Below are 20,594 nucleotides of genomic sequence, written 5' to 3' on the forward strand. Positions count from 1 at the left end.
AAGGCCGTAATACTGTTCGCGTTTTGCTGGAATACTTTTTTTATGATATTTTATAAATAAACCGCGTTCTTCCATTATGGATATGCCAGTTTTCAACCACAAGTCGTTTTCTGCCCAAGAGGTATTGTATGCCTTGGATCAACTAAAGAAGGGCAAATAATAAACTCAGCTTGCTAGAGATCTAGGAATTAGCAAATTAGCAAAAAAGAAGAAAAGCTCCATAGCCTATCCTGCATTCTTGAAGAGGAAACTGGTTTACAGTGTAAAAAGGTCAAGTTTGCTAATGACGAAAGCCTAGATTCAGCCTTGTACCAATGGTTTGTCCAGGCTCACTCAGAAGGAGTTCCCATTTCTGGCTCTATTCTGAAAGCTCAAGCAGAGAAATTTGATCGCCTTATCAATGGAAATGAATCCAAATTTAAGGCAAGTAACGGCTGGCTGGACAGATTCAAGAAAAGACACACTATAAGCCAAGTTCTTGTTTCTGGGGAAATCCGCTCAGCTGTTAAAGAGGCTGCCGATTCCTACCCAATTGAGCTTAAAAAGTTGCTGTTGGAAGGTTGCTACACAGCCGATCAAGTTTACAACTGTGACGAGACTGGTTTATGCTTTAAAATGTTACCCAATCGCACCCTCGCAACCAGGATTGATAGTCACAAATGAGAAGGCTTTAAGCAGAGGAAGGACCGAGTCACTCTCTTGTTTTGCGTCAACAAGTCTGGCAGCCACAAAGTCAGACCTCTGATGATTGGAAAAGCGAGGTCTCCCAGATTTTTCATCATGTTAATATGAAGGCCCTTCCCTTTGAATACACCAATAGCAAGAATGCATGAATGAATAGCTCCATATTTCAAGACTGGTTCCATAAAACTTTCGTGCCATCCGTTTGGGCTCATTTGCAAAAACTCAAGCAGGAGCAAAAAGCTGTCCTTCCGCTGGATAATTGCCCTGCCCACCCTCCAGTGGAAAATCTTGCAAGTTGTGACTGCAAGATTAAAGTCTCTTATCTCCCGAAGAACACTACGTCAGAAATCCAGCCACTGGACCAAGGCATCATCAGTATTTAAGCAAAACTATCGTCGCAAAATGATCAAGTGGATGGTAGCAGATAACTCCTCCGTTGACACATCACTGGCATCACTCAATTTGAAGGAAGTCTGTCACCTCAGCGGGAAAGCTTGGAATGCTATCTCTGCACGTTGTGTTGAACGATGCTGGATAAAGGGTCTTGGTCCAGCTTTTCTGTCATCTACACACGATGATGGTAACAATGACGAGCCTGAATATACAAGATTCATTGAAGACGACGTACGTTTAGCCAAAGAAGCACTCAGAGAATATGAGCACAGTCATCATGATATCCTCAACTCATTTTCAGAAGATGACATCTGCCCCATATATGAACACCTCTCAGATGATAAAATTGTCGCAAATGTCAGCGGGAAGAATGAAACTGCACCACCAGAGCCCGAAACCAGTGGCGCTAATGACAACGATGATGATGGCACCTCAACTCCCCCACCAAAAGTGTCCGAGGCAGTAAAGCACCTAGAACCTTAGTTTGAGGTTGCTGGAAAATCAAGATGTGGACAGCGTCAAAATCCTCCAACTCAAAAGCATTCTTGACTTTGCTAGAAGCCAACAGTCCACGGGAAATAAGCAGACCGCACTAGATAGCTTTTTTTAAGAAGTGACGAAATTTAAAATTATGGACTCATGCAACCAGATTGACTTTGCACTCTGCGCAATGATTAGTTTAGTCAATTTCACATGTTTTTCATGTACATGTAATTAAATTACTACTTTTGTGTTTAAAACACACTAGGATAACTGTTGTTTTTGTTTTTTACAAGACTTAAACTGACGGGCTTGAAATGGTAAATTTTCGTGACCCTGCTATAATGCGACCCCACATTTATCAAATTTTTTGGACCCCAATTATTGCATTATAGTGGGGTTTCACTGTAGCTCTATTTTTGCAAATATTGAATACACAAGGATTATAAGTTTTTTTTTGTTTTTGTTTTTTGTGGTTTTTTTTTTTAGTATTTCTAAAGTGTTATTGAAACATCTGTTAAAGGAATCTATTTTTAGATAAAACAGTTTCTTCCTTTTTATGATCTACAAAAAGGAAGACAAGAAGATTGGAAAACCATGCTTTATGAAAACCTTGTATGCAAACAACTATGTCATCTGAAGGTGTGCATAATGATTGCTTTGAATATGCTTTCTTGGTCAATTTCTTGTATTCTTATATATTAATTTAAAATGTAATAGCTTTTATTGTTTTAAGTATATCAATCATGTTGTTGCCTTATAACCAAGAATAGAGGACCAATGTCATAGGGCCAGATTTCTAAAGGTAATTAGGCACCTAAAGCAGCAGATAGGAACTTAGTGGGATTTTCAAAGGTGCATAGGTACCTAACTTCCATGAAATCAATGGGAGTTAGGTGCATAGGTGTTTGAAAATCCTACTAGGCCAGTGGCTCTCAATGTTTCCAGACTACTGTACCCCATTCAGAAATCTGATTTGTCTTGGATACCCCCAGTTTCACCTCACTTAAAAACTATTTGCTTACAAAATCAGACCTAAAAATACAGAAGTGTCACAGCACACTCTTACTAAAAAATTACTTGCTTTTCTCATTTTTACCATATAATTCTAAAATAAATCAATTGGAATATAAATATTGTACACCTCTACCCCGATATAACATGGTCCTCGGGAGCCAAAAAATCTTACTATCTTATAGGTGAGACTGCGTTATATTTGGGTAGGGAGAGGAACTCCCAGCTCACCTCTGCTCCACCTCTGCCTCCTCCCTTCCAGCTCCTTCCAGCTCCTCCTCCCCTTCAGCTGATTGGCGCAGCAAGCCTGGGAGGGAGAAAAAGCGGAGCTGTGGCTTGCTCGTGGGAGGAGGTGGAGGTGGAGCGGAGGCAAGCTGGGGAGGGGGGAGCGCAGCAAGTAAGGGGGTGGGGCGCAGAGGAACCACTTGTGGTAACATGAATTTGGATATAACGAGGTAAAGCAGCCCTACTTCCCAGAGCACTGCTTTACTGTGTTATATCCAAATTTGCGTTATATTGGACCGCATTATGTCGGGGTAGAGGTGTACTTGCATTTAGTGTATAGTATATAGAGCAATATAAACAAGTCCATTGTCTTATGAAATTTTAGTTTATTCTGACTTTACTAGTGCTTTTTATGTAGCCTGCTGTAAAACTAGCCAAATATCTACGAGTTGATGTACGCCATGGAAGACTTCTGTGTACCCCCCTGGGTTTGTGTACCCTGGGTTGAGAACCACTGCACTAGGCAACTAGCTGATTTTAAGTGCCTAATACTTTTAAAAAATCTGTCCCATAATCATAGGTGCTGGAACTTGGGGTGCTGCCACATGCCTGGCTTGAAGTGGTTTCCATTACCTATTGGGTTTACCAGTTTTGGTTCAGTGCGGTCTAAGTATCACCCACTATAAAAATTGTTCCAGCACCCCTACCCATAGTCTTGTATAATTTAATACTTCACATAAAGATATCTTTTTAACGGTATCTCTATAGGGTGCAGTTTTCTTTAAAAGATGCAATGAACATGAAATTTTATATATTTCCATCTGAAAATTGCTTCAAATAACTAAGATTATAAACAAATTTTAGTAATTTTTTTCCTGCTCTTTGTGTAGTTGACAATATTTATGTAGAGTCAATTTCTCTGTTTTGTCGAATGTCAGTTGCACATCTCTTGTAATATTCTATGTCAAGAGCTCCAACAGAGCATTAACTAGGAGCAAAGCCAAAAGTATTGCTTGATTAGGAATAATCCACATAGGATCATATTAAGCTCAACAATTCTACCCTCTGGGCCAACTTTATCCATACTATAATGCCAGTGAAGTGAATGGAATAGATTAGGGATTAATTTGTTCATTTAATTATTATTGGACCAAATCTTTAAGCTGTCTTCACTTTTTTTTTTTTACTGAGTTGATGTGTGGGCAACACACTCACTGAAGTAAGTAGGAGTTGTGGTTGAGTAGGATATAGGCAAGTGTGATAGATGTTATGGAGTCATGGAATATATATGCAAAGACTATTGTTTTAAGTTTGTTATATGTATCTTTGTGGGCTTGCTTGTGATTGTATTCCTGACTAATGGGTCAGATAACAGATGCTTCCTGCAGGAACTAATCCCCATTACTTAAACAATTCAGGTAACAAGTCTTTTTGAAGTTTTGCCCCCTTGGAAAAATAGCGCACAGATGGGTTTGACACTTAGTTCAAAGGCTTTGGCAGACAAAGGACTTGAAAATAACGGCCTTGATCTGGAAAGAGGGTCATGGACACAATCTGAAACTGACATGCATTAAAATCGGTGCAGCAGAACTAGACCTTGACAGAGGATCTTGACAGAGAATTATTTTAGAACCTACTAGTGTCTGCAGGTGGTAGGTGAGTGACCACCTTGTAAGCTAGCCTGTGTATGAGCTGTTTGTTGTTTTTAAGATGCATTTACTCTAATATTTTTGTTTTGAATAAATAGTACTTTGTTTCTGAAAGCTGCCAGGACACTGGTTAACTCTGCCATTGCCCTAGAGAGAATAATGAACAGAGTTCAACAGAGCTGAACTGAGGTTACATCTGCTGAGGTGAACACAATGAATTGCAGGAGTCTGCTGCCTGAGACTGTGGTCTGAAGTGAGAGAATCATGGGATTCTATCCTAAGAAAGGTGTCAGGCCTTCAGCTGCCCCCTAACTTGGGTGGCTTCGAGGAAGCCACAAGAGAGTCAGAGGTACAGGTAACTCAGGAATTTAAACTGCAAGGATAACAGACTTTAGTTTAATATTAATCAGTAATTTATTTAATATTTAGATTCCTTTAACTGTGAATATTATAATATCATTTTGCTTTAACTGTCATCCAATCACTAAAAAAAGATTTTGGGGTGTGCACAACTGCAGGCATTAAGTGCCAGTGGTCACTAGGAACTCTCCATATCAAAGGGTTCATAAACACCGTTTTCTAACGGATCTGAATAAAGTATTTCATCTGTCACTAAGACCCTGAAATGAATTATTTCAAAAAAGGAAAAGTCTAATTAGGGCACCTGTTATCTAACAGGTCATTTTTGTCTCATTTCTAATTTTATCAACATCAATTTACCATTATTTCACCCAAATTATTCATGACTCAACACCCTTATTAGAGGAGAGGAGATAGTTGAAGCCATACACATTTATATGAAAGTTCATCTGTCTTCCATGACCACAAGGAGTACTGTAGAAAATTAGTTAGAGGAAATTCAGAAAGCAGAACATAGTCTGTCTTTTCCAATAATGCTAAAATAATGAATCCATAAAATGCTTTAACTTAAATCTTAATATTACTACTCTCAGTGGTAGAACATTTCAGATTGGACACTGGAAATAATTTATCATTTAGTTTTAGTATATAGAGTTGCTTTAAAAAGAGAATTAATTATAGAGACTTGGTAATGATATTTTGGTTGCCTAATACTTTGCATTAAAAGGTTCTTTTGACCTATTTCAGAAGCTTTAACATCTCCATTGTTTGCCACAGGCCTTTGAAAATCAGCAATGGAATTGAGGTTCGGCAAAGGAAGTGCCTTTTCTTTAGGAATTCCATGCAAAAATCTGTTAAAAGAACGTTATTTAGGTTTCAAAATCTCACACACAAATGTTGGGGAATGCCAGATTTACAGTTGGCCAAGCAACTTTAATTCATGCCCCTTGTGCACATGTATTGAGATACATTCTTTGATTACATGAGGGCATACTATTTTTCCCCTACAGGTGGATTTTTTTTGTATGTAATATAGAGAATAGATGCAGCATGGTGCATTTTCCACATTATCCCACCAACATGCTTCAACCAGGTTTTGGAGGTTCAATTGATAGTCTAGACTCACTAGATTACTTAATCATTGATTACTAGTAAGAATGCCGATACTGATGCTTTGTGTGATATGGATTGTTTCCCAATAGGAACTGAAACCACAAATTTACTTTACATAGATCAGTGTTATTTTGTTTCAAATTCTAGAATATAACTATAGAATATAATTCTCTTTGCCAGAAGCTGGGAATGGGCGATGGGATGGATCACTTGATGATTACCTGTTCTGTTCATTCCCTCTGGGGCATCTGGTATTGGCCACTGTCGGAAGATAGGATACTGAGCTAGATGGACCTTTGGTCTGACCCAGTATGGCCATTCTTAAATTCTTAAATGTTCAGTAAATTACTTCTGGTCATTTAAGTATGTTCCATAATGACAGATGCTTAGACGACATCATCATTTCCTCATACATCACCCTGAACGCAAGACATATCATTAATCAGCATGGCCATGTGGGCTTTTGTGTGTTACTGGTTAACAATGCTATAATACAACATGACAGTAATAAAGCAGTAAATAATGAGTAATAAATGAAGCTGTACAAACTAATAAATGGCATAACTAGTGCTTAAGCAGTGAATTTTCTTCTGGGGCAAAACACTTTTGACAAGAAAAACATGCACTAAAATCCCTTAAATGCTAGGTTGGGAAGATTTCAGGAACAGGAAGTACTGAAGTGCCAAAGGTTTTCTGCAACAGATGGATCATATTTGCTGTAATCATAATCAAAGAAATCATCTTAGGCCAGATACTCAGATACAGGAAACACTCTTTAACATGTGTTAAACACGTGTTGCTTTAACATGCTTTGTAAGTTAAACTTCTACTATACATGAAAATATTAGGAACTTTTCTCTTTTAGTATAATTTAAACACTTCAAATATATTCTTGTGGCACCTTAGAGACTAACAAATTTATTAGAGCATAAGCTTTCGTGAGCTACAGCTCACGAAAGCTTATGCTCTAATAAATTTGTTAGTCTCTAAGGTGCCACAAGTACTGCTTTTCTTTTTGCGAATACAGACTAACACGGCTGCTACTCTGAAACCTGTCAAATATATTCTGTAATTCTGCAACTTTCTTTAGCTTCTTATACATAAAAACATAATTATTGTACAACAAATTTTGCGTTATTAGCAGGTCAAAAACTAATTAACTCAAAGATGCTAATATATTTAATTGTCCCTTTCATTTTATACTGTTAACATTACTTGGACTAATGTCCCTACGTCAGTTGTCTGTACAGAAACTATTTGGAAGTAGCTTTTTGTTGTGTTTTCTGAGTGCTGTTTTGAAAACTTATTGGATGAAATCCTGGCTCTATTAAAGTCAGTGGCAAAACTCCCATTGACTTAGTAGAGACAGATCTTGCCTACTGTGTTTATGAAAACTCTGAATGTTTCAGTGACAGATAAGTTATTTACCTCTGTGACTTGTATCTAGTACATGGACTCTGTATCTAGTTTCCTACTTTAACAGAAAATTAGATACTGTGACTTTGCCCTCAGTCCAAAACCATGATAGACAGACAATATAATCCATTTTATATTCAGATGAACAAAATTAGTGTCTAAACTAAATTGTGTAACTACTGTAAGGATTGATTTAGGGTTTAACTGTAAAATTGGATTTCATTTTAAAAGCCAATTACCCAAACTTAACTAATCTATTAGATTTATCTATTAATCTACTTGATTGGTTGCTGTTTACTCTTGGTCAAAATATCTTTGTGGTTACAGCATTGACATGCTGCACACATTGTAGTGCATGGTACATCTGTTCCTGCTGGGTACTATCTGTAGAGGAACCAATTCTCATTTAATTTATCTGAAATGTCTAAAAGTGCTGTGTGAAATACTACAATTTTCTCAGCTCAACTGAATTTGAATTGCCAAACATTTTTCAAGTGATAGATCTCAGATTAATGATGTCAAATGAAGCTGTAAATCTAAAGTTAACTGATATCTTAATGTTTATGTTTAAGTGATATTAAATAAGAATGGCTTCCTTATTAGATGTTATCATTTGTTCTACTTTGAGACATTACAATCTCTTATCTGAAAAAAAAATTACAGCATATGTTGAAGCTAAATACAATACTGCATTATTACATATTTGGCATGATTTTTAAAAGAATAGACCATGCAAATTATTCGACACAGTAATGACTTCTTTATTTTGTCATTTAACACATTAACTTTGGATGCTACAGATCATAATTGTTAACTGTACTAAAAAAACAGTGTTGCAGTATCCAACTTCCAAATATTTTTTTAAAGGTAAACATTATTTCTTTGGCTGTCTGTTATTACAGACAAGTGTTCTAGGCTCCCTTCCCACTTACCAACAAGAATAAAATATAATTAAATAGCAGTTTATCCTCTCCAACATGCAGAAAAATTGACTTGCCCAACAATATACAATTTTCCTCTTGCATTGCAGGTCTCACCCCACCCTCTGTAGCAATCCGTGCAAACAGTTGTGACATGTTCCAAAAATCAGCAGCTCCTTCAGACTGAGAACTGCACATATTATACTTGCTGATTAAGAGCCTGCAAAAGTTCATTTAAAAACATAAAAGTTATTTTTAGTAACAGAAAATGGGCAAAAGAGCTCCTAAAACTGCCTTACTATAAAAAGTATTGCTCTTCTTTGAGTGGTAGTTCGTATTGTGCTCCACGGAGGGTTTTTGCAGAGAATTTGAAAATAATGTTCATTGGTCCGCTCATGCCCCTGACTCTCCTCGTGCTTCTGTCCGAGGCAATAAAGCACAGGGCAGACTGACCGCATCTCCAGTTACTTCTAACCACTGCATGGTCCAGGTTGGATCCTTCTGTGTCCTCGTCTGACACGGTTCTAAAAAGCATAGTTGTAAATAGTTTTTGCATTTTTAACTGTAGTTTAACTAGTTTTATTTCTTTCCTAGTTTTACTAGTTAATAGTTTTAAGTCACTTTTGAGTAGATTTCACGGATTTTGGTCCCTTCCCCTAGCCCTCGTGTCTGTACTGGACTATGCCCAGAACTTCAGGCCTCAAAATTTGCTCCTCCTGCCCCTGTACCAACGCTGCTTCTACTGCCTGGGAGAAGCTCACATCACGGCCAGGTGCAGTATTTCCCAGTCCTTCCTCAGCCATGCCTGAGAAGGCCAGGCACTTTGTCTCCAGAAGTATCTTATGGAGGTGGCCATGAAACTGCATTCAGACTCGGGTCAGGGAACCCTCCATGTACGTTGGACTGATTCAGCGAGGAGTGTGCCTCCCCCTACTGCATCTGATTCTGGTATGGGTAGAACCAACACCACTGACCCCATGGTGGGGCCTAGTCAGGAGATTAGGAAGAACTCTCATAAGCATGATACTTAGTCTTCCTCAAAGTCCAGCAAAATGCATGTTCCCTCCACCAGCATGACCCAAGGGGATGGAACACATTCCAAGTCCCACAGGCACAAGAAGAGCCATAAACAATGGGATCCAGCAGTTCCAGGGGATTAACCATTAACATTATTGGCTAAATACAATTTCCTGAATTACACTGTCACAATGGGATCATGTCTGCCTCTAGGCCCATGTCGAAGAAGGGAAACTCATAGCGAGAACTACCCTCCAGTCTGCAGTAGATGCAGCTGATACCTTTTCCAGAACCAAGGCTACAACTATTATGGTGTGGAGGGAGTCCTGGCTTCAAGTTTATAGTTTTCCCAGGGAGGATTAGAACACCATCAAGTACCTCCCCTTTGATGAATCCCATCTCTTCAACCAGAAGACAGATAATCGTTACATACACTGAGAGACTGCAGGGCTTGGTTCATTCCTGCCCCAAAATGAAAGTTTCACCACCTGTTGTCCATCCAGTGGTACAGGTCTCCCTAATTTTACCAACAGAGACCTTACAAACCCCCTTGCAAACATCAAAAGGTGCAGAGGTCTCGCTTCCTCACCCTCCTCTCACAGGCCTTCATGTCTCAAACCCAACCCCAAGAGGTATTTTTGATGCAGTTCAAGAGCCACCAACCACTGAGCCTAACACCTTATGACCTTCCCACTCCCTTTGGGGGTTGTTTAGCATTCTTTTTCCATGCTTGGAGTGCAAAAACAAAGGAGAAATGGGTGTGAATGTCATCTGTCATGGCTATACCATTGAATTTGTAATGCTACATCCTCAATAAATAAATAATCACTCCCTGTCCCCCTTCAGGGACCACTCTTGGGCAAGAATACTGTCATGAAAGAGGAACACTTTATTACAATGAGGAGCAATAGAATGCATTCCTCTAGAATATTAAGGAACTGAGTTCTACTCAATTTACTTCCTCAGACCCAAATAAAAGGGAGGTTGGAGAGCAATCCTCGATCTCTGCCACCTCAGTCACTTAATCTGCAAATTCAGGTTTCACATAGTCATGCTTGCAGAGATAACTCCAGCCTTAGAAAAAGGGATGTGGTTCATGGCTCTCGATATGAAGGATGCTTACTTCCATGTTGATATTCACCCCGCTGACAGATGTTTTCTCAGGTTTATGGTGGGTGCTAACCATTTCCAATACAGGGTACTTTCCTTCAGGGTAGCTACCGCTCCCAGAGTCTTCATCAAAGTATTTTCAGTCGTAGCAGCTCATGTCGGATGTGTCTCCTTGTTTTCGTGCCCTTGATGACTCGCTCCTAACTGTCAGGTCCCATGAGGAAGCTCATTGTCAATTTCTCTGTTACTTAGCCTCCTTTCTTCACTGGGAGTCAGCTTCAACATTGAGAAGTTGATCCTCAAACACATTCAATCACTGGACTTCATCAGGGCTACTATAAAGTCTATCACAACATGGGCATACCTACCCAAAGACAGGTTTCAGAGAATGAGCATCATTATAGCTTGTATCATGAACAACCCCTATGTACCAGCCAGGACTTGCTTGTCTCTTCTGGGCCACATGGCTTCGTGCACTTAGGTGACCCCCTTTCCGAGGCTTCACCTCTGCTGCATTCAGACATGGCTACATTCCATGTACTTTTCGAATTGTCATCTGTGATAGACCCAGGCCAGTTGGGTACAACAAAGTAGTAGAAGGTAGATATATTGGCCACTGGATTAGCAGTTTTCTGTTTCCTGACTGACCAGAGCAGGGGCTGCTCCAGGCTAATGAGAACACCTGACTCCAATTAACCTGCAGAGAGTCAGGTGAGGCCATTAAGGTAATGTGAACACCTAATTAAGGCCCTTCTGATACTATAAAAGGGCTCACTCCAATCAGGCTGAAGAGAGCCAGGGAGCCAGAGGAGAGGAAGTGTGGCTGAAGGGCTGGTTAATGAAGACACCCTTCAGCCATCGGTAAGGGAGCCCTAAGGTAAGGGTGAAGAAGAGAGAAGCAGGAGAGCTGTGGGGAAGTGTCCCAGGGAAATGTAGCAACTCTGGCAGTGAAAGGTCGGCTGCCAACAGCTGCTACCATTAGGGTGCCTGGGCCGGAACCCGGGATAGAGGGTTCCCCCAACCTGCCACCTCACCTGGGAGGGGAAGACAGGCCCCTGTCAGGACAGGAGGCTAAACTGTTTGGAAATAAGCCCCTAGGGACAACAGAGACTGTGGGAGTTCTCTCACCAACCTCCTTGCTGACTTGTGATGAAAAGGGTTCAGTAGACTGTAACCCTGGCCCTAGAGAGAGAAGGGCTACATGGAGGGTCGCAGTGAGCCATTGAGGTTAGCATAAACCGCCTAGAAGCACGGGAGCCACGGGGTCAAGGTCGGAGCTCTGCCACAACTGGTGTAAGATGTGGGAGAGACATTGTTCAGAGCGTGGTGGAACAAAGTTTTTTTTTTTTTTTTTATTTAAAAAAAAAGTGCACTGGGATTTTGGGGTTTGTTTGCACCACAATAGAGGAGGTGGTGAGAGTGCTGGTGCAAGCCACAGCAGCCCAGCAGGAGGTAACCCGGGCTCAGGCAATGGCGCAACAGGAGTCCATGAGGTTACAGCAGGAAACCAACCAATTACTGATGAGCCAGGCGACCCAAGATTGAGCCCTCCTGTGCGAGGTAGTGGATCAACTGAGGATCCTCACCATCCAGGCCCGGGGGGCCAATGGGATGCAAACCCTGAGGGCCACTGGTTGTCTGCCAAAGATGATATCTCCTTTCATTTGAAAGGACTGCTCGGTGTGAGGCGTGGCTCCAGGAGCAGTGGGCCAGCATTCTCGCCCCTTTTTTGTGCGGAGACGCCCAGAAGGCCTACTTTCATCTGCCCACTGAGGATGCCGGTGACTATTCCCGGCTGAGGGCAGAGATCCTAGCACGATCGGGGTAATGGCAGCGGTACGGGCCCAGAGGTTCCAGGAGTGGAAATACAGGGAGAAGAAACTTCCAAGGTCCCAACTATTAGATCTCATACACCTTTCTCGGAAGTGGTTACGGCCCAAGGCATGCGGCCCAGAGGAGAGTTTAGAGACTTTGGTCATGGACCATTATATGCGGGGACTGCCGCCAGATCTCCGCAAATGGGTATATCAGAACGATCCATCCACCTACAACAAAATGATCACATTGGTGGAAAGATGGATGACAGCCAGGGACTTAACCCAACTACCCAAGGAAGGCCCTCACGAATCAAACACTTGACCCCGACTGTGGAGGGTCGGGTGGCCAAACCCCCGGAAAGTCCTAGGTGGAAGAAGAGGGAGGCCGAAAACCAATCGGGAACCCAGAAGGAAGGGGAAGGCCTGAGTGGGGGGGGGGCCCTGGGACTAAATCTCCTAACCCACATCAACTGCACAGCCCTCATCCACATCTAAGAGCTCCTTTGGTACCCCTAACGATCATCAAAGTTCCATTCAAGTGGATGACTTTGGATCTTGTTGGGCCGCTAAAAAAACGACCCGAGGCCACCAGTATGTGCTTGTCATCCTAGACTATGCAATCAGGTACTCGGAAGCTGTCCCCTTACGAAACACAGCTTCCAAGAGCATTGCCAAAGAATTAGTGGCAATTTTCGCCTTGGTAGGGCTACCAAAAGAAATCCTTACAGACCAGGGAACAGTATTCATGTTCAAGTTGATGAAGGACCTTTGTTCCCTGCTCCATGTCCAGACCCTGCGGACCTCGGTTTATCATCCACAGACCGATGGTCTGGTGGAAAGATTTAACCGGACTCTCAAGGCCATGATAAGAAAGGTGGTAAGCAAGGATGGGAAAGATTGGGACAACCTACTACTGTACCTCATGTTCACCACCGGTCCCCCAAGCTTCCGCTTGATTCTCCCCCTTTGAGCTGCTGAGGCATCCTGGACATAGCCAAGGAAATTTGGGAGGAGGAACCCAGTGAGGGGAAGAACATAATAGAGCATGTGCTACGGATGAGGGACTGGATAGCCCAGGTCACTCCCATAGAGAGGGAGCACCTAGAGAAGGCCCAAGAGGCCCAGAGAACCTACTACAAACCGTCAAGCCAAGGTTCGTCAGTTTCAGCCTAGTGACCGAATAATGGTACTGGTACCCACGGCCAAAAGTAAGCTGTTGGTCCAGTGGCAAGGGCCCTATGAAATAGTCAAACCTGTAGGGGAAGTAAATTACAAGGTGCGACAACCGGGACATCGAAAACTACAGCAGATATACCACATCAACCTTCTGAAACACTGGGATGCCCGAGAGGCATGCACAGTGGTTCAAGAAGACCTGCACCGAGGGAAGAAAAACCTTGAATAAGTGAGGGTGTCTCCCGATCTAAAGACAGCCCAGAAGAAAGAGGTAACTGAGATGATCGCCCAATATCAAGATGTATTCTTGAAAAAGTTGCACAACTGGGAGATATCACCGCATCGTCATGAACCCTGGGCCAGAGTAACTATGAGGCCCTACTGGGTGCCAGCAGCCAAAAGGGAGGAAATAAAAGTGGAAGTCAGGAAAATGCTGGAGATGGGGATCATTGAAGAATCCCACAGTCAGTGGTCCAGCCCGGTAGTGTTGGTGCCCAAACCTGATGGCACCACGAGGTTCTGCAATGATTTCCGTTGACTAAACGAGATATCCCAGTTTGCTTATCCTATACCCCACATAAACGAACTAGTGGACCGTCTGGGGAATGCCTGGTACTTGACAACCCTAGACTTGACAAAGGGGTACTGGCAGATTCCCCTAGCCGAAGATGCAAAGGAAAAGTCGGCGTTTTCTACACCAGAGGGTCTCTTCCAATATACGGTCCTCCCTTTTGGACTACATGGGGCCCCTACTACTTTTCAGCACCTCATGGACAAGTTATTACACCCCCATGCCAGTTATGCTGCGGCCTACTTGGATGACATGGTGATTCATACCCCATATTGGGAAACCCACTTGAAGAAAGTGGGGGCAGTCCTTGATACCTTCAGGTGAGCTGATCTTATGGCAAACCCTGTTAAGTGCGCCATGGGGTTCATGGAGGCCATATATCTTGGCTACGTGGTAGGAAAAGGTCTGGTAAAACCCCAACTGAATAAGTTAGAGGCCATCCAGAATTGGCCACAGCCGAGTCATAAGAAGCAGGTCTGAGCATTCCTAGGCGTGGTGGGGTATTACCGGTGTTTCATCCCCCAATTTGCCACAAGGGCAAGTCCCCTAGTGGACTTAGTGAAGGCCCGTAGTCCTGATCCAGTCAGATCGTCTGACGCAGCACAGAGAGCATTCGCGGATCTACGGACTGCCCTCTGTAGTAACCTCGAATTGATAGCCCCAGATTTCACCAAAGAATTCATCCTACAGACAGATACATTTGAGGTGGGCTTAGAGGCCGTCCTGTCGCAGATGGTTGGGGAAGAGGAATTCTCAACCCAATTCTCTACCTCAGTAGGAAACTCCTTTTGAGGGAACAAAAATACGCAGTGGTAGAGAGAGAGAGAGTGCCTTGCCGTAAAATGGGCCATGGAAACATTGCGTTACTACCTGCTGGGGTGCAGATTTGTCATTGTGACCAACCATGCCCCTCTTCAATGCCCGTCTTCAATGGATGTAATGGAACAAGGAAAAGAACACAAGGATAACCAGGTGGTTTTTATCCCTCCAACCTTTACAGTTCGGCATACAGCACAGAGCAGAGAGTCGCCATGGCAACGCCGATGGCTTATCACACGTACGCTGTCTGGTGTCCCAAGCTGCCCAGCCCCTTATGTTGAGCAGAGGGAGGGATATGTGATAGAAGGCAGATACACTGGCCACTGGATTAGCAGTTTTCTGTTCTCTGACTGACCAGAGCAGGGGCTGCTCCAGGCTAATGAGAACACCTGACTCCAATTAACCTGCAAAGAGTCAGGTGAGGCCATTAAGGTAATGTGAACACCTAATTAAGGCCCTTCTGATACTATAAAAGGGCTCACTCCAATCAGGCTGAAGAGAGCCAGGGAGCCAGAGGAGAGGAAGAGTGGCTGAAGGGCTGGTTAATGGAGACACCCTTAAGCCATCAGTAAGGGAGCCTTAAGGTAAGGGTGAAGAAGAGAGAAGCAGGAGAGCTGTGGGGAAGTGTCCCAGGGAAATGTAGCAACTCTGGCAGTGAAAGGTTGGCTGCCAACAGCTGCTACCATTAGGGTGCCTGGGCCAGAACCCAGGGTAAAGGGTGGGCCTGGGTTCCCCCCAACTTGCCACTACAGAAGCACCTCCTGGGAGGGGAAGACAGGCCTCTGTCAGCACAGTGGGCTAAACTGTTCTGAAATAAGCTCCTACGGACAACAGAGACTGTGGGAGTTCTTTCACCAACCTCCTTGCTGGCTTGTGATGAAAAGGGTTCAGTAGACTGTAACCCTGGCCCTAGAGAGAAGGGCTACATGGAGGGTCGCAGTGAGCCACTGAGGCTAGCATAAACCATCTAGAAGCACGGGACACACAGGGACAAGGTTGGAGCTCTGCCACACATCCTATGGACAGCATGCTGACGATCCTAGCCAGGGTACAATACTCCTATGGTTGACAGACCCATATTATGTACTTGTGAAAGTCCTCTTTCTTTCCTCATTCCCCGACAAAACGAATATAATAGACACATCCATGTTAGGCTGGGGAACCCTTCTGGATGACCACACAATGCAAGGAAGTGGATGTTTTGGAAATCCAGGATGCACGTCAATATGCTAGAACGTCTAGCAGCAAGAAAGACATGAGTCCTTTCTTCTCTTCTTTGGCTCCCATCATGTCTTGATCATGTTGGACAACACTAACACTGTATTCTATGTCAACAAACAAGGGGGAAGGAGATCTGCCACTCTATGTGCAGAGGCAGTCAATCTCTGGAACTGGTTTATCAGCCATCGGATCATCCTCTCCTCAGTCTATTTTCTGAGGGCACAAAATGTAATTGTGGAGTTGCTCAGCACACACTTTGCAATCGACCATTAATGGGAACTTCATGATACAGTGCTACACGACAGCTTCATGTGATTGGGGAGCCCAACCAAGGATTTGCCTCTCAGGCGAACAGCAAGTGGCCACATACTGTTCAAGGGAGCCCTCGACTACCACTCCCAGGATGATGGTCTGCTCTTCTGGGCAGACCAACTCAGCTACATCTTTCCCCCACTACCACTCCTCCCTTAAATGCTGCACAAGATCCAATAAGACATGTCATTCTGATCCCCCTTCTGGCCCAGATAATTCTGGTTCCCCCATCTCCTGTGCATATCCTCCTGCCACTGATTTCCATCCTGAGCTTCGTCAGTCTTCTGATCCAGTATAATGGCAGGATCAAGCATCCTCATACACATAAACTCCACCCAGGGTGTGGTATTTGGATGGGCATCTGCGCTAGAACAGATATGCTCCTCAACTGTGAAAGATGTTCTCTCTGACAGTAAGAAGGGTTCCACTAGACAGTGTTACTGGGCTAAGTGGAAACATTTTTTATCTTGGACATAACACAAGGAGGTTTAACCAGAAACAGCAGCAATTCCTCTCATTCTGGACTATATTCTATCCTTCCAGTCATTGGACCTCACCCTCAGCACTTTGAAAGTCCACCTGGTAGTGATCTGTGCTTTCCATTCTTCTGTGGAAGGTCACTCTCCCTTTATTCCTGCTAATTTCTAGATTTTGGAAAGGCTTCCTCTGCACCTTCCCACCCCTCCAAACAATTGCACCTTGATGGGACCTGGTACACTCGGTATTAAAAAAGCTCCCATTTGAACCACTGGCACCTTTTTCCATATTCCTCCTTTTGATGAAAGTTGCCTTCCTTCTTGCTATCACCGCAGTGAGAAGAGTTGGTGAACTCAGAGCTATGATGGAAGACCTGCCATCTACAGTATTCCACAAGGATAGAGTCTACATCTAAAATTTTTACCAAAAGTAGTTTCCCAGTTTCACATTAAGTCTATTCACCCACCTCTTTTCTTCCCGAAACTGCACACATCTGCAGAAGAATGTTGACTCCATTCCCTCAACATCCGACAAGCTTTTGCCTTCTACCTGCAGAGGACAAAACTATTCAGGAAATCCCTTAGACTGTTCCTTCCAGTAGCAAGTAGACTTAGGGCACAGGCCCTCTCCACCCAGAGAATTTCCAAATGGATTTCTGGCTGTTTTAAACTCTGCTACCATCTGTCGAGTCTGCCTCCCCCCTATAGGGGTATGGACTCACTCCACTAGAGTTCAAGCTATGACCATTGCACCCTTTAGGACATATGTGGAGCATATCTCATAGACATATGTAGAGCAGCCACATGGAGTTCTGTACATACCATCTCCACACACTACACCTTGGAGCAGGACTCTGTGGTAGATGCCTCCACAAGACCCTTCTGTCCTCATCCTCTCACCCTCCTTTGATTTAGGTACTGCTTGTCATGAAGTTAGTGAAATAACTCAGGAAGTCATAACTCAGTGGAATACAATAGGGACCATCACTAGAAGAAGAGTAGGTTGCTTACCTGTAACTGGAGCTTCTTCAAGATGTGAGATCCCTATCTGTATTCCACTTCCTGCTCTTTCCCCTCTGCTTTAGAGCTGTCAGATTCATGGTGGAGAAAGTACTGGAGATGTAGTTGGTCTGCTCTGCCCTTTAATGCCTTGGACTGAAGCACAAGGCTGGTCAGGGCATATGCACAGACCAACGGATGCTGCTTTCGAATTTTTCGACTCTGTGCATGGTGCGCATGCATAAACCCTCGGTGGAATAACTATAGGGGCCACACATTTCGAAGAACCTCCATTTACAGGTAAGTAACTTCAGTGACATTCCTCAGGGTACAAGATGGACTTTTGAACAGCAGCGTCCCCTTACTTTTCTCTTACACTGTTTGGCTAGTAAAAAGCAGCCTCTGATCATACTGCCATGTCAAGGCACATGAAGGAAAGTTACATGAATGCTTTCCCAGCCACTCATAAACTAATGCATATCCCTTAGTCCCAGCCTTGCACCCCAGAATTGTGCATCTTACACTGCTCAAGACCTCCTGGATCAGAGTAAGCTCATTAATTAGTTTGTCATTTTATCAATAGAAATGATCATGCGACAGCCTTTGTTTACTTGAGTAGAGATTCCCCCAGATACTTCAGTCAAAACACACTGATTTAGATAAAATATTAAAACAAGTTAATTAACTAGAGAGAGAGATTTTAAGTGATTATAAGTGATAAAAGCATAAAAGTCAGAATTGGTTACAAAAGAAATAAAATATAGAATCACAATCTAATTCCTAAATTTACCAAGCTAACCGAGACTTGAAGCAAGCAATTCTCTCGCTCCATCAGATGCTACAGATAGTTCACAGTTCATTGTTCTTAGTTCAAAGGCTGAGCCTCCTACTCCACTTCAGAGGTTTCTTTGTTTTCTAAAGGATCTTCCTCTGTGGGGGAGGGGCGGAGGAGAAGAAGCCCTTGTCTCTTATTTTATACCTTCCTTGTTGAGGAACACACCCTACCCCTGCCACCACTGGGATGTAGACAAAGCAATCTCTTGTGTATGTGAGATTCAAAGCGTCTCTTATGTGAATTGTAAATTTCTGTCTCGTACCTTCTGTATACGTGACATTTGTGATGACAAACAAGGCCTTTGTTTACAGTCCTCTGTTATTTCTGTGGTCTGTGGGCGTTCTCCACACTCACAACTTGTTTCAGTAACAAACCTATAGCAAAACTGGGTACCTATGTATACAATGATGGTGTACACATGTTAACAGAACAACCATGTTCAATAGATCATGAGTTTTCAAATGATACCTCACAAGGCATGCTTTGTACAAAATATATCATAACCATACAAAAGTGGTGAACATGAGGTACAGGGTGCCACAACCTACTCTTTAAAAACCATGCCATACTTGATCAGACCCATAGTCCATCTAGTCCAATATCCTTTCGGGCAGTAACCAGTACCATTTTGAAAAATCAACATATCATATGTGAGATCTGTTATGGCATCTTTCAGTGTAGTATGTTTTATAGTTTATAGTATGATTAACATTTTGGATTAGGTAGAACCTCTTTTTTACAGGATCCCAGAAATTTTATGAATTTAAATCTAGAATTATATAAAACTATACACAGGAATAACTTCATGCACCAATAAAATTTAACTTGTTCTGGGATGAATTGTGGGAGTACTTTAACTGTGCATAGAAATGATAACAGAAAGAAATGGACCCCATTTACTTGAAATGGCAGGAAGACTATGTAGGAATTTGCCAGAATGAGAATTGGGCTGGGACACAGGGATTTACCTTCTACATTCAGATGGCCCTTTTTTGTACATATATACTTTTCCATTTAGGTTTTATTCTTATTGCTATGGAAACTGCTGAAAGCACTTGAAATTAATTGAATTAAATAATGCATGAACTATACTGTCATCCTTGTGGATGGGTGCCCATTTGGTCCACATTCAAGCCTTGCTAAATGGGAAGTACTGGAAGGATATTGTGGAACTTAAATGTTCTGAAAAGAGAGAGAGATGATTGAATTGTGGCAAGAGTGCATTAATTTATAAATAAACTATGCAAACAGCTTGTCAACCATTCAATACTAGAGTGGGGATATTCATGACTCAGTACGAGGTAATAGAATGGAGCATGGTGGTCCTTCCTTTCAACAGAATGTGTATCTGTGCTTCAGAATTCTCAGACACCCACAATATGAAGGCTAATATGAAAAATTGCAGGGGTTGGGGCTAGTATCCTGGTAGAAATTTAATTATTCTCTCCCTATCATGTAGATGGGATGGGCTTCCTCTCCAAGACATTGTTCCTGAATACTGTTAATAAGGCTTCTCAACCATATGTCTTATTAGCCATAGTCTTAACGGTAAACTGTTTTTTCAAGAACTGATTATAATTTGTCTAGTATTTTCTGATTTTTTTCTAAAGTCCTATGAAATTGATGTAATACAGAAAATACAACATTTTCAAGAATCTGTAAAATGAGTAAGTTTCTAGAGATGTGGCAAAGTATACTGCCTATTTAATTACCATATTAGGAGTAGACTATTTCTGCGACAGGTAGCGGAAGTGTCTCTGAAACATGGACTGTCTCTACAGGAAAAATGTCGCTGAGCAATGTTAAAATACAATATTTTTTAAGTCCTTATTTAATAATTTTGTAATGGCCCTACTAGGAACAGAAAGCTGAAGCAACTGCTGAAAGTGTCACAGCTGCTCTAAAAGTCTACCTCTGAAACTCTGAATGGCCAAGATCCTTGCATATAAATGATGCTGTTTTGGTCTGTTTTATGCAGCTAGCCATT

General features: G+C 42.5%; 1 protein-coding gene across 15 annotated transcripts in view; it reads left to right on the top strand.

The window, feature by feature from the left end:
• Window positions 1-20,594, top strand: part of MCPH1 (microcephalin 1) — a 229,824-nt gene that overhangs the window by 68,501 nt on the left and 140,729 nt on the right. Inside the window, exon 12 of one of the 15 annotated variants that reach the window (XM_043510353.1) lies at window positions 4,215-4,783. The exons of 13 other annotated variants lie outside the window; for them this stretch is intronic. In XM_043510353.1, the coding sequence (XP_043366288.1) occupies window positions 4,215-4,370 (156 nt within the window). In that variant the 3' untranslated portion in view covers window positions 4,371-4,783. Of the gene's footprint in view, window positions 1-4,214; window positions 4,784-20,594 lie in introns of those variants that run through there. One more of the 15 variants, XM_043510359.1, reaches the window with a different exon arrangement.

This window comes from Dermochelys coriacea, chromosome 3 (assembly GCF_009764565.3).
Source record: "Dermochelys coriacea isolate rDerCor1 chromosome 3, rDerCor1.pri.v4, whole genome shotgun sequence".
Taxonomy (NCBI): domain Eukaryota; kingdom Metazoa; phylum Chordata; order Testudines; family Dermochelyidae; genus Dermochelys; species Dermochelys coriacea.